The sequence below is a fragment of the Ostrea edulis genome, chromosome 4, assembly GCF_947568905.1.
Source record: "Ostrea edulis chromosome 4, xbOstEdul1.1, whole genome shotgun sequence".
NCBI lineage: Eukaryota > Metazoa > Mollusca > Bivalvia > Ostreida > Ostreidae > Ostrea > Ostrea edulis.
Window position 1 is genome coordinate 73,297,644 of NC_079167.1, and position 14,578 is coordinate 73,312,221.

The window sequence follows — 14,578 nt, forward strand, 5'->3', positions numbered from 1 at the left end:
GTACTAGTGCATTGTTACGTCACAAAGCCAGCAAAATAATGTACCGGTGTATTGTTACATATAAATGCATAAAACATATTATTTACAATAATATCACTTTGTGACGTATTCTGAGATATGCCCCTACGCTAAAACGAGTGCTTTCAAAGAGAGATAACACAATTTATTAAACAATTACACTCCTATTTGCGATATAAAAGAATAATTTGTGAATTTAAATTGCCCATTTCGTTTTCCACACTTTAATACTTTATCATGTAGGTTATTGCATACTTTCTCTGTCTACAACTGTTAACATCTCAGTGATCACAATCGATAAAAAAAAATTGCCACATTCACAATCCACAGCAGACATGTAGTTCGGCATCCTACAATACATCACACACTCCCCTATCGTAAAATCATTTGCATTTATCGCCATTCTATATATCATTAATTCTTTTATAAGAGACAAACATAACGAACAGTGATCAATCTCTTAAATGCCACAAGGAATACAAAACAAAGAGTTGGGCAAACACGGAACCCTGGACACACCAGAGGTGGGATCAGGTGCCCAGGAGGAGTGAGCATCCCCTGTCGACCGGTCACACCCGCCGTGAGCCCTATATCTTGATCAGGGTACACGGATGAAATCGGTATGAAACACGTCAGACAGCATTTGACCTAATGATATGTTTTCCCCCAGACCAAAATAAGTGTGAACAGCGAAATCAGATAGACAGAATGACGATTGAGCAGATTCATGTAGAGGACAGTGTATGATGAAAAGATACGTCCCCTTCTCGACACAATACGTATTGTAATACTTATGCCACAATTCACTATTACTTCCAATACGATACATTTTACAGAAGAAACTAGGAATTATATTGAAAAAGATAATCATGAAGATTCACAGTTATAATTTTAAAAGTAAAATGTTTTCAAATTGCCGAACGGTAAGATGCTTGTTGGCTCTGTAGTTTAAACTGATTAAGTACATTGGTTTATTTTTCTATAAGAATTGCATTTGTCAACGTTGAGTAAGAATGAGAAATATTCTGGTATATTAACATTTACTTTTTCTTATCTCCGGATAAAAAGCAATAATTTTTTAATGACATTTGCTTATAACTGCAAACTAGACGAATCAATAAGTACAGTTGTATGTTGTTAGACGTACGGAAATTGTTGACGTGTCGTCTGCATCGCGGCCCACAGGAACTGGTGATTTTGGTTGGTTAGATGGATGAAAGGTGAAAACAACGAACAGTGATCAATCTCAACTCCTACAAACAATACAAAATAGATAGTTGGGCAAACACGGACCCCTGGAACCACTAGAGGTGGGATCAGGTGCCTAGGAGGAGTAAGCATCCCCTGTCGACCGGTCACACCCGCCTATATCCTGATCAGGTAAACGGAGTTATCCGCAGGCAAAATCAGTGTGCCAAGAACGGCTTAACAATCGGTATGAAACACGTCAGAGAGCATTTGACCCAATGATAGGTTGTATTGACGAACTAGATCGTTATAACGACCATAGAAGTCGCGAAATGCTGACTTCAATCGAGACTGTTGAAACCCCCGTACCATCAACTTGTTTGTCAGTAGCTTACCTCGATTTAAAAACTGACTATACGCAGAAAATGATTTCAGCTTTTCCATCATATTATACAATATTTACAAGAATGCGACTTTTACAGAAAACTTTTATAATGCAACTGTTTATATACACGAATTATTTTTTGTTTTTTAAACTGTTTATATACATGTATTTTTAACTTTTATGTTCCGTGTCAAGGATCACAACCCCCTTGGCACGCAAAAGATCATTTCCCTGATGTTCGAAAAAGAGTAGGCTTACTGGGCGCCGTCAGGGAAACTCAAACACTCACAACCAAACATAATTGAATTAATTAACCGCCATAAAATGGCTGAAATATTGCCAAAACGGCGTAAAACATCAATCAATCAATCTCCATCGTCAACTTCCCATATTTATGTAGCAATATTCCATTATCACCTGCATATGGCGTTTATATATCTCAACTGATTCGATACGCAAGAGCTTGTTCTGCTTATGGTCAGTTTTTAAATCGAGGCAATATTGTATTGCTTATGTTATTTATAAGATTGATCACTGCTCGCTATCTTCACCTTTCATGTATCAGATGTAACGAGTTAAGGCACTAAACTAGTCGTCCCCTTCGTATTTCTCCAGAAATTATAAACCAATTAGCAGGAAAAGTGGTTCTATCCAAACCCCAAAATCAAAAGAACTTAATTTAATAACGCGTGCCCAAGTGAAGCATAATTTTCGTAACTTTTTCTGCAGAGTTCCAAAAATTGTTAGTTCCGACATACCGTATTAGGTGGGAAATTCAAAATATGATTATATATATTTTTTTAAAAATGCGCACATTAAAAAGATTTTTAAGATGTAAATATAAGCAATGAAGTTTTTATTTTTTGAAAGATCCCTTGAAGGACTTCAAGGCCAAAATTCATGTCAAAATCTGACAGTGTTTTAATGGGGGAAATGCTGCTTACGGTATGCCAACTATGAAGGTTAATTTCAACTTTATAGGTTCGAAATAAAAATATGAAAACTTCATGTGTGTACATGTACATGTACGACAGAAAATAATTAAAGAAACTTGATCTAACAATGTGACTTCCGGAAATTGTTCTCCCCTATAGGTCTTTCCTTCTGTTACCCTGAATTAATCCTTTGCTTTTAGATCCGCCAATGTTTCCCAACAACAACAAATCGATATATGGCTACACCTGGCTACCCAGAGATTTTTTTAAATATCGACCAACCATGTAACGGGTTTAACAACAAGGACAGATAAAAACATTGAATTTCGCAATACCTGTAGCTCATCGCAATACCTGTAGCTCATCACACTTCTGTTGTACCGCTTATACAGGAAACATATCCCCTGTGTACAGTGTCACACAAATCGCGATGAAATGGTGGACTTTTATAACCATTCTTGTGATAGGTGAGTTTTAAAAATATGTTCCGCAACCAGGTTAAGAAAGGATATTTCTGATATCTCTTGTATATACAATGTAACTGTACAGTGCACGAGTACCGTGGCGCTACGACGTCAATAGGTAAATACCCGGACAGATGTTAATCGCATTATAGAAGTTATGGAATAATGATTTACTTCCTATTGCTAGCTTGTATAGAACGAATTCATTCTCAATTATTCAAGTGTGCAAGTGGGAGGTTTATATATATATATTTTCAATTGATGCACAGATAGTACTACAGAATATATTGTTTTTTATTGATAAATACTTACACAGATAGTACTGCAGAATACATTGTTTTTATTGATAAATCCTTACACAGATAGTACTACAGAATGCATTGTTTATATTGATAAATACTTACACAGATAGTACTACAGAATACATTGTTTTTATTGATAAATCCTTACACAGATAATACATATCTGTACAATAACATAGGATTGACGCTAATGTGTTTTACAACACAATTCCGTTAAGAAGGGCGTAGCCAGATGCAGTAAACGTAAAGTCATACACTCCATTGGTGGACCATCTTACCAGATATTTACGAGACGTGGTCCGAATCCCCGTCTGTACCGTTGGGATTACGCAATGTATATATTCCTCCATTTCACAATCCCTTTTACATTTGATGTCATCGACATGCCCAGGAAAACGTATACCCAAAGAGAGGATCACAAAGATTAATAATGGAAAGGATCACAAAGATTAATAATGGGGAGGATCACAAAGATTAATAATGGGGAGGATCACAAAGATTAATAATGGGGAGAAATGTAGCACGATCGATCGGCATCAACAGATATATCATAGGGAACTCCCCTAAAAGTTTAAGAGTCCGTAAATGAAATACTTGAATTCTTCCCTTATCGCGAATTCTCATTACATGACCGTAATGGCATTCAAGACGCTGCAATTAGCAAATATGTCCAGTTCTGTGGGGCATAGAAACAATTATTTTTAAGTATATACATGCATCAACTTAGTGATTGCTAAAAATATCGCTTGTCAATATTTTATCAGTTTAGAAAATATTTATTGAATTTGTCATTGTTATTCCGTATGTTATGTATGTATCGCAGTGATAACAATGATAGCCCCTAGGCATGAATAAACAGACATGTTCAAGATTTTTTTTTTGGGGGGGGGGGAATGAAATATAATATTTCTCGAGAATTGGAGCCCGTGTATCATTCAAATTTTGGTGTAAATGGTACAAAGATGAAAAAGGTGAACAACATGAACAGTAATCAATCTTTTACAGAGTGGCTCAAAGTAAAAAAAAAAAAAAATAGAAACCATACCTTTAGAATAGTTAATGCAAGAAAGAAGAAAATGCACAATAGTCTTGCGCATGACGCATATACAAAATGGAGAAATTACACAGATTCCTACAAAATACATGTAGGAGCTTTACTCGAGTCTCAATTTTAAACGTAACACATGACATTTTCTACTACTAACCATTCACAAAGCTTGAGGTGATGGGTAAGCTGGACTGAACAATATATATTATTATAGACGATTGCCTCCGGACATGTAATGGTAGGAAGTGCCAGCGAGGTATAGAACTGGGGGGGGGGGGGGGGTATAAATTGTAATTCAGTTGTGTTCTTGAATTTTTTTGCAAAGATTAAGTTATGTTGTACACTGTACTGATGACTTTGAGTACTAAATAGGAAAAGGGTATCTATTAAATATCCCAGGATATCTATACAGCTGAATGAACGATTATTTTCCTTTATGACAACAAGAGCCTCCAACCCAGTTTCTTCGTATGAAAGATTTCTAGGTGACGGTTTATTTGCGTCCGTGACTATTCTGGCTGCTTGTAACTGATTGCCTCAAGTTTATGAGATTAGATAATCTGGTACAGAGAAATTGTCCCACATTATATCCTTGTATTCTGATACGGGTCTCCCAACATATTTGGTATTTTTGTCTTCTCCAGAGTCCATTTTAATGTTCGCCTCATGCTCAAGCGATTATAAGCTTTTTGTACTACATAATTTCTAACAATTTTTTCTCTTCTCTTAAATTTTACGAGTAATTATTATTTTAAAAGTAATGAAATGTACAAGCCACTTTTTTACCACTCGTTAATTTTACCAAAATCATAATTAAGAAATGTTGATGACATGAGTGATTTTTCAGCTACAATAAAAAGAGAGGCGTCACTTGCAAACAACAACACGTTAAAAGTCAGCATTTCACAAATTCTTAGGTCGTTATGATGATCTTATTTGCAATGTGTTTGCCTGTCATTAGGTTGAATTTCGTCTGAAGTTTTTTGAAATTGTTAGATCGTTCGTTGTATCCTGAATTTGAATCTGTATCCGTGAACTCGTTCACAGAGATAACCCGGTGCTAAACCATGAGGTACTTTGAAAACATATACCAAAAGTTTGTATTGCATTCTGTATTTGACAGGAAGCCAGTGTAGTTCGAAAAGGATTGGCTGAATATCTTCACGCTTGCCTGTCCTGGTAATAATATATGAATATAATATGAATGAAGTTGTTTGAAAAACACATCTTGCCCATGCTTGCGTATCAAATCAGTGTGTTATTGCGTATTATATCTTTCTGTCCTGGGATTCCATGTATGTTTTCAATTTTCCATTTATTTGGAACTAGCGATATTTTGAAAGGTACATTGTAAATTGAATATTCTGCAAGTTGCGTTGATTAAGTTTCTTTAAAATATGTTGGAGATGTACCATACAGTCCTGTGGCTTTATTCCTGTTGACATTCTTTAAACTGTCCTTGGCGTCAAGGTGGTAATAGAGATGTTTGGAAAAACTGATATATGGATGTATATTTAATTGCTGTGATAAAATTTAGAAATTCATTTCAAAATCAAGGATTATCTCCCTCATGCATAGCTCTTATCCTTAGACGAATTTGACTCCACTTTTGGCACTCTGTTTTTCCCTAAAATAGCTCTAGTAAGTTTATCGTTATTTCGGATTTCAAACATTTCGGTTGAGCATCACTGATGAGACAGTATTTCTCGAAATGCGCATCTGGTGCATCAAAATTGGTACCGTATAAGTTGTACATTATGGCCAAATTCACAAGATAGCAGGTCGGCGTTTGTCTCGTTTATATCTGTGAACAGAATATCAGATCTACCTGTCATCGCTTACTGGTAAATAATCAATATCATCAGTATTTTTTATATTGATGGGATGATGTTTAGAATACAAACGGGTCAGGTCTTCAGAGAATTTCAAAGTGATTGGTGGAGACGACAACGAAAAAATGCAAAGCAAGCAAACAAATGCTTTTCACATATTTTCTAGACTTAAAAATGCCAAAGGGGGTCGTGGTGGGGTTGCCCCAGCCCTATACCTACTGGTCTAACTTTTAATATACATTTTACCCAATGTAGAATTTCTGTAGAAGTTTTGTGACAATGTGTTGCACATGCCATGCAATGTTATGTGTAAAATATGTGTATGAAGTATTTATATACATATAAGAATAATGATAAATTACAATGTAAATTTTATAACCAACTTAAAGGGAATGCGATTGTTAGTTATCGGTTTAGGAAGGGCGATTAAGAATTTCAAAGATCTATCGCTGTGTAGATGATAATCTGCCAAGATGTAGCTCTGTGTGGGAGGGGGGGGATTGATAGTCTAGAGATATGCAGATCCATCTGGTGTTTTATGTTAAAATTGTTAGGGGCAGGGTACATTACAAAAATATAAGACCTAACTCGAGCACAGAAAGATGCAGTGTTAATGAAAGGCTTTAACAACGGATAGATATGCAGTTGTCTGGTCTATACCGATATTTTGTTCTCTGGTTTATTCCAATATTTCCCCTGAACCCTACAGCTTCAGCGTTGTAGGGCAGTGAGATCAGGAGTGGGTTTTTTTTAAAAAAAAAATGTAAATAATGTGTTTAGCTTTATTTACAAAATCATTTATTACAAGTAATAAGTTGTCGAAATCAGTATTTGGTACATGTAGTATTGCGCACATTCCACACTTGATTTAAAGGGACTGGTTCACGATTTTTGAACAAATTATTTTTTTATTTTTGATGTTTAATACTAAAACTCATTTAATGTCGACAACCAAAATTTTGACCTGAATGCAAGAATAAAAGCTATATTTTAGCTTTAAATATGCGTTATGTAAACAAAGACTCGAGTCTTTTTATGTATACAAACAAACAAGTGAAATATCAATGTTGTTATATAAAGCATCTTAACTTTGCATAGTCGCATATTCTCACTTTTAGATGAAACATTTTATCCGAAGAATGCTTGAAATGTGAAAGTTATAATAAACTTAGATCGATATCCATTTTTTTTTAAAATTTCGTAAACAGTAACATACCGCAATCATTTGTTTACAAAACAAATAATGAACTCTCTAAAATGAGCTTCTGTGATAATGTATAGCCTTATTTTTTATGTGAAATCTTTTAAACATATTAGACAGTGGATTTTGATCATTAAAAGTGAAAAATAAAATTTTGGAGAAAATCGTGAATCAGTCCCTTTAAGACAATCAAGAAATTTAAAATAAAGCGCATAACCAGTTGCTAAACATTTAAGGTTGGCATGCTGCCATCGTATACGGTTACTGGTACGAATAGAGGGGAAATCCCCCTGGAAATTTGCGTTTTACGTGATCAGTTTCGTTACTTGCGAAATACTACACGTCACATCAAACTTGTAGATCAGTTCTTACTTGTAGTCTATAAGGGACCGGTCAATATTTATTGGGGGGTTAGGACCGGTGCTAAATGCAATAGGACACACATTTATTTTGGCTTACATACTGATAGGACTCCCAATATTTTCAACATTAATAGGACAGCTATATTTTTGCAAATATATCAATGAACAAAAAATGTTATAGAGTATTTCAAACTTTTCATTCAACTATCTTACAAGCAATATTACTGAATTTTGAGCATGCTTTATTTCATGTCCACGTTGAATATACAGGAGACAATTTGCAATAAAATACTGGACCTTTGAATTTTTTTTATATTAAAACATGTAATTAAAAGTATCAAAATTAAAACTAAAGTCTAAACACATCTTTAATTTTGCCATTACAACCTACTGTATCACTGGGTCAAATGCTGTCTGTATTGTTTCATACCGAGTGTTAGGCCGTTCTTGGCACACTGATTTTGACCACGAATAACTCTGTTTACATTATCAAGATTTAGGGCTCACGGAGGGTGTGACCGGTCGACAGGGGATGTTTACTCCTCCTAGGCGCCTTTCATAGAGAATACTGAAATGTGAAAAATACTTGTAAGTACATGAGACAAAAATTCAGTAAAACAGTAAATGAAAATATGCAGAATGTAGCACTTTAAACAACAATTTAACAAAAAGATAAAAATAAGATGAAAATAATGAGATTGGTAACGCCACTAGACAAATTACTGAACAAACATGACAGAGTAAACAAACGTTTCTTGGGAGCTTGAATCCCTCAGCTGCTATAGCTGGAAGGACAAATTTTAAGTGATAATTTTGAAGAACTCCAGAGATTTTTTTAAATGAATTACTGTAGGTTTAAAGATTTGCATCCTAAGATAATAACCCATTGCTAATTGATGCTTTTAAAGAAGATGAAAAGTTATCTCATATAAAAACTAGTCCAAGCATGACTAAATCACTGATTGATTGGACTTTCCTCTTTAAAAATTTCCTATGAAACATTTAGCAATAAATTAAGAAACTAGTATGAAAATAAAATATAACATAAAACAAATTGTGGAAAACATGTATTTTATAGCCAAGTGTACAATTATAATTTTAAATTGCAAGAATATTTCAAATTCACATTACCAAAAGCTTACAGATCTCTACTCACTAAACTAAGATTAAGTGCACAATCCCCTCAATATTGAGGTTGGGAGATACTGTAAACCTCCAATTCCACGATCTAATAGATTTTGCAAATTCTGCTTGAATGAAGTTGATGATGAAAAACACTTACTATTTTTTGGTACAAATTATGATCACTTAAGGAACAAATATTCAGAACAATTGGGTGAATTGAATGCAAATTCCATAAAAAGTCTCACAAATCCTAAAAATTATACATTCACAAAGCATTTTTGTCAATACTTGAATGAGTGCTTTAATACGAGGGCCCTCGTATAAAGTACACTGAATTGTGAAACCAGTACAATTGTGTTTAATCTGAGATTGTGTATCATGTTATATATACTAGTATATGATATTAATTTATGATGAACGCCTCATGTTTGGTAATCGTCAATAAAGTAGTTGATCATATTGCGCCGTCATTTTGATTCGACAATTTTTACAGGAGTTATGGGACTTTGTTGAATTTGTACGTGCTACACTATAGGAACACTTTGTGGACGCCACTCCTCCGAAACCGCTCACCGGATTTCATTCAAATTTTGTAGGATTGTTAGTCACCATATGTAGTTGATCATATTGCCCCGCTATTTTGATTCGACAAATTTTACAGGAGTTATGGGACTTTGTACTGACCGCACTATTACTCAAACCTTAACCTCACAGATTCCGTAAAGTTGACGGTTCAAGACGAAAAAGCTTGCTTCTTTCACTTCCATATGAATACAATACGATTACACTGATCTCGCCCTTCCGAAGAGTTCTACAAAGTCTGAAAGTCGATTTGGGTAGGCCAACAAGAAGATACACATACCCTCTAATTCAGGACATTCAATTCGATTCGGAACGTACTTTTATTGGGTATCTGAAGGTTTTGAACCAATATTCTTATGTCGTATTTTTCAATCCATTATTTGGGATTGAGATGAAACGCTTTCATGTTAAAATTGAGAGTATCCACAACACTGAAGAAGAGTTCTGTTACAGTGTACATGCAATTTCTTTTTTACATGTATATAAAAAGTATAGCATGAGAAATGTACTCGGTGGTGGGTTTTTTCCCCAACAATTAATTAATTTTGTGTATTCAATTCTAAGATAATGAGAGTAGATTCTTTTAGTTATGTATGCAAAATTTGAATGAAAACTATATTGTTGATAATAAGGATAGATTATAACTGGAAAAGACAACATTTTAGGGAGAGGACTGAAATAGGCGGCGTCTGCTGCCCAATACCATTCATTCTGAATAAAATAGTTAATAAGGACAAAAGGTAGATCGAATATACATAAGAAAAACATTGAAATTTCTGATCAGATTTCCTTCTTTATACAACACGCGTTTAAACAGTAGTGCTCGTATGCCACGAGAGTTATGTTTGACCCTTTTTTCCAGTTATTTCACTGGTCCATGCAAAAGGTGGACGAGGTGGTGGCGGATTTAGAGGTCGCGGGTATAGAGGTGGTTCCAGAGGGAGTAGCAGATCTAGTAGAAGTTACAGGTCCTCGTTCAGCGGAAATCGCTTGTCCAGCTCCAGCAGTATTCGGTCCGCTCTTTTGCTGGGAACAGTCTATGGAGCTTCTCGCTACCGTCAAAGAACCAGATTTCGAAGCGATGGCACGTGTAAGTATCATAGGTATTATGAATTTATAAATTCATGTAAATACTCTATAGATACTGCATATATTGTGTTAATACCGCACATAATCTGTAAGACCAGTATATTCTCTGTAAGAGAGGTATATTCTCTAAGTACAGCATAATCCCGGAGGTACTCTGTATATTCTGTAATTACTGTATATATTTGATATATAGATGATTACTAGTACTAAAAATTCATACTGACTAATTGTCTTTAAACCCTTTCTTATCCATAGTGCCAGTGGTGTGTTACAACGATAGGTATAACATGAGTGCTAACGGAACAGTGTCCCTGTCGTACAAGGGTCGTTTTTTCTGCCCTTTGGATGAGAGTATGTCGGAGGATTACCGCTACTGTTGTGGGGAGGAAGGCCTACAATACTGCTGTAAATTCTGGGATGTGTAAGTTTCCAAATAATGCAATAGTATCTTAATTTCTTCGCCACTTCCGAACTAAAACTTTCATCACATTACATATAGTTACAAAGAAAGCAATGAATAGAGCGTCATGATATATCGAAATATACACAGCAACTCTTGTTTCAGACCTGGTCACATTGCGGGGGTGGTCATTGGAGTTATAGCCTTTGCTGTCCTGTTGTTTATTGGCGTTTTCTGTATCATTAGACATTGTTCCAGGAGCAGAAGGTCACCAAGTACCCCTAGTAAGTTAAAGTTCGGAAATTTATTTACAATCCACAAAATATACATACGTGTAAACATTAAATTTTTCCGTGCTTAAAATATATTTTGCAGTCAACACCAACTTAGTGCATTGTGAAACACGTTTTTTTTATTTAATGCCTTAAATATAATAGGCACGTATTATATCCACTGCCTTATGTGGGTGATGTTCATGTTATGATGATTGATTGATTGTATGCTGATTAACGTCCTCTTGAGAATATTTCACTCATACGGAGACATCACCATTGCCAGTGAAGGGCTGCAAAATTTACACCTATGGTCGGAGGTTACGGCCTTCGAGCAGGAAGGGATCTTTATCATGCTAAACCTCCTGTGACACGGGGCCTCGGTTTTACATTTTCATCCGAAGGACCGCCCCATTCAGTCGCCTCTAGCGACGAGCAAGGGTATTGATGACATATTCTAACCCGGACCCCCACGGGATGATTACATACAGGGGATGCTTACTCCTCCTAGGCATCTGATCCTACCTCCGGTGTGTCCAGGGGTCCTTGTTTGCCCAACTATCTATTTTGTATTGCTTATAGGAGTTATGAGATTGATATATTCACCTTTCATGCTGAAATTTTATCATTACATGCTGTTATTTCACCATTAAAGTATAACATTTATCGTCATATAATGTTACCGCCGCGGTGGCCGAGAGGTTACAGCGTTCGTCCCGCATGCAGAAGGCCAGGGTTCGAATCCCGGCCGCGACAGATCTAAGTCGTTAAAACAGGTAGTGACAAACGCTCAGCATCAGGTGTGAATGACACGGGTTCTCCGATATGACCTTAAAAACGGATGCCCCGTGTCACAGTAGGTGTGGCACGCTAAATAACCCTCACTGCTCAATGGCCGTAAGCGCCGAGCATAGGCCTAAATTTGAAGCCCTTCACCGGTCTTGGTGACGTCTCCATATGAGTGAAAATTTCTCGAGCGAGACGTTAAGCAAGATATAATCAATCATCATGTTAAAGTATCATCATCACATGAATATTATCCACATAAGACAGTTATTGCGTTCCATATTTGTGGGTCATAACACACCCATTTTCATGCACAAGCATATTGAAAACAAAACCCGGGTGGTCACATGATTTTCCAACTAACGGGAAGTCAGAAGTTTCTTTCATACGGTTTCATGTGATATTCACTGAAACATATTGAAGTCAACTTAAAGTTAGTTTTTATTTTTATTTTAATTTTGGCGTAAACCGACAAAGAAATATTTTGGATCAAGGAAGATTGGCACCTGTCAGATGTCAGTTTCCTTGATCTAAAGTATCTTGATGTGGCCTTCAATTCGACATTTAGATATATCGACGACGTTTTATCTATTAACAATAATAATTTTCATTCATATGTCGATTCGATATATTCCTGTAAACTCGAAATAAAAGTTACCACAGAGTCGTCCACTTCTGTTGCATACTTAAGATATTTTATTGAAAGTAGACATTAACGGCAAACTGACAACTCATCTGTATGACAAACGGGATGATTTCAGTTTCTCCATCGTCAACTTCCCACATTTATGTAGCAATATTCCACTATCACCTGCATATGGTGTTTATATCTCTCAACTGATTCGATACGCAAGAGCTTGTTCTGCTCATGGTCAGTTTTTAAATCGAAACAGGCTACTGCCAAACAAGTTGATGATACAGAAGTTTCAACAGTCTCCTTTAAACTTAGCATTTCGCTAATTCTATGGTCGTTAAAACGATTTAGTTTACCATTATAACCTAACATCGGGTCAAATGCTGTCTGACTTGTTTCATACCGATGGTTAGGCCGTTCTTCACACACTGATTTTGACTACGGATAACTTCGTTTACCTGATCAAAATATAGAGCTCACGGCGGGTGTGACCGGTCGACAGAGAATGCTTACTCCTTCTAGGCACCTGATCCCACCTCTGGTGTGTCCAGGGGTCCGTGTTTGTCCAACTATGTATTTTGTATTGCTTATGGGATTTATGAGATTGGTCACTTCGTTATCTTCACCTTTCATATCCCTTTGTTGTTTTAAGTGCCGTCATCTTCAATATTTCGGCAATGAACACTAGTCAATTCGGATCGTAGTTTGCCTGTCAACTGATTTACATGTCATTGACATTTGAACTCGTAACTCTTAAGACAGAGTACATGAAGTTAAATCTATTGATTATAAAGGTAAATACATTTATTCCTAATTTTTGTTGTTTGACTGATACAACGTTTGCATGCATATATATATATATATATATATATATATATATATATATATACAATGTATAGGGAATTTATTTTCCAGATCTGCTTGCTGTGTATAAATATTGTATTTTGGTAGATTACCAACATGTGTCTTTATAATAGTATTCGATTTCCTACTTTTGAAAAAAAATGCGCCATCTGTTGATCTCTAGCAATCGTTCATCTAGTATAACTCTTCTATGAATTTTAGATGTTAAAACTTTCAATGGACATGAAAACCCACCAGCCTATCAGCCTCCTGCCTACGAGATGCATAATTCGCAAGCAAACGATAAACTGCCATATCCATCTAGCACAAATTATACGTACGGAATGGACAACAACGGCTACACACCGTCTGCTCCCTACCCAGCTACGGACAGCACGTGGGGTACCAAATACTGATGGCGACTTTTCCACATTCTGTATAAAATGCCATTCAAATAACTACCTTGACATATCGTATTGTGCTTTCGTAACGTACTGTATACACATGTACAAAACTTAACAAAAACTTGGATTACATTTCGTTAAAATTACGCTGTTTACCTATGACTAATGTACTGTCATGAATATACGGAATCAATCGGAACTCCTCAGATATGTCCTTAAACTTAGTTTGGAATCGTTTATCTGTTATAGATTACATGTAAACATTCATGTCGTTTGTATTCCGGTATTGTAACAGTAACGTAATCGGTTTGTTAGAGGGGAACGAGTAATTATAACTGTAGAGGGTAACTATATCACGTGGGAGTTCGTGATTACATGCATGACTTACTGTACCATTTTCTTTAATTTACACTGAAGATTTACTTTTCTACAATTACTGAGAGTGAAATATATAGATGTATTTCCATTTTTACATTGTTTTATTGTCTTAACTTTAACACAAACCCCCTTTATTTGATGTTTGTCGGAAGCTTTTAAAGTTTATGATCATTTTATTGATTATTTGTACTAGTATTTTCCTTCAAATCACGATTTGGTTTACTTTGTTAAGCGACTACATTTTCTACATACTTGTGCTTTGTTAGTACCATATTCACTAATTTCAACCAATGTTATCTAGTTACAGGTTTCTATTTCACATTGACAACG

General features: G+C 35.6%; 1 protein-coding gene across 1 annotated transcript in view; it reads left to right on the forward strand.

The window, feature by feature from the left end:
* The first annotated feature begins 2,787 nt into the window (after window positions 1-2,787).
* Window positions 2,788-14,578, forward strand: part of LOC125668338 (uncharacterized) — an 11,955-nt gene continuing 164 nt past the window's right edge. Inside the window, exons 1-5 of the mRNA XM_048902322.2 lie at window positions 2,788-2,993; window positions 10,305-10,532; window positions 10,787-10,952; window positions 11,097-11,215; window positions 13,689-14,578. The exon at window positions 13,689-14,578 is cut by the window's right edge and continues 164 nt beyond it. Of these exons, the coding sequence (XP_048758279.1) occupies window positions 2,957-2,993; window positions 10,305-10,532; window positions 10,787-10,952; window positions 11,097-11,215; window positions 13,689-13,882 (744 nt within the window). The 5' untranslated portion in view covers window positions 2,788-2,956 and the 3' untranslated portion in view covers window positions 13,883-14,578. The remainder of the gene's footprint in view (window positions 2,994-10,304; window positions 10,533-10,786; window positions 10,953-11,096; window positions 11,216-13,688) is intronic.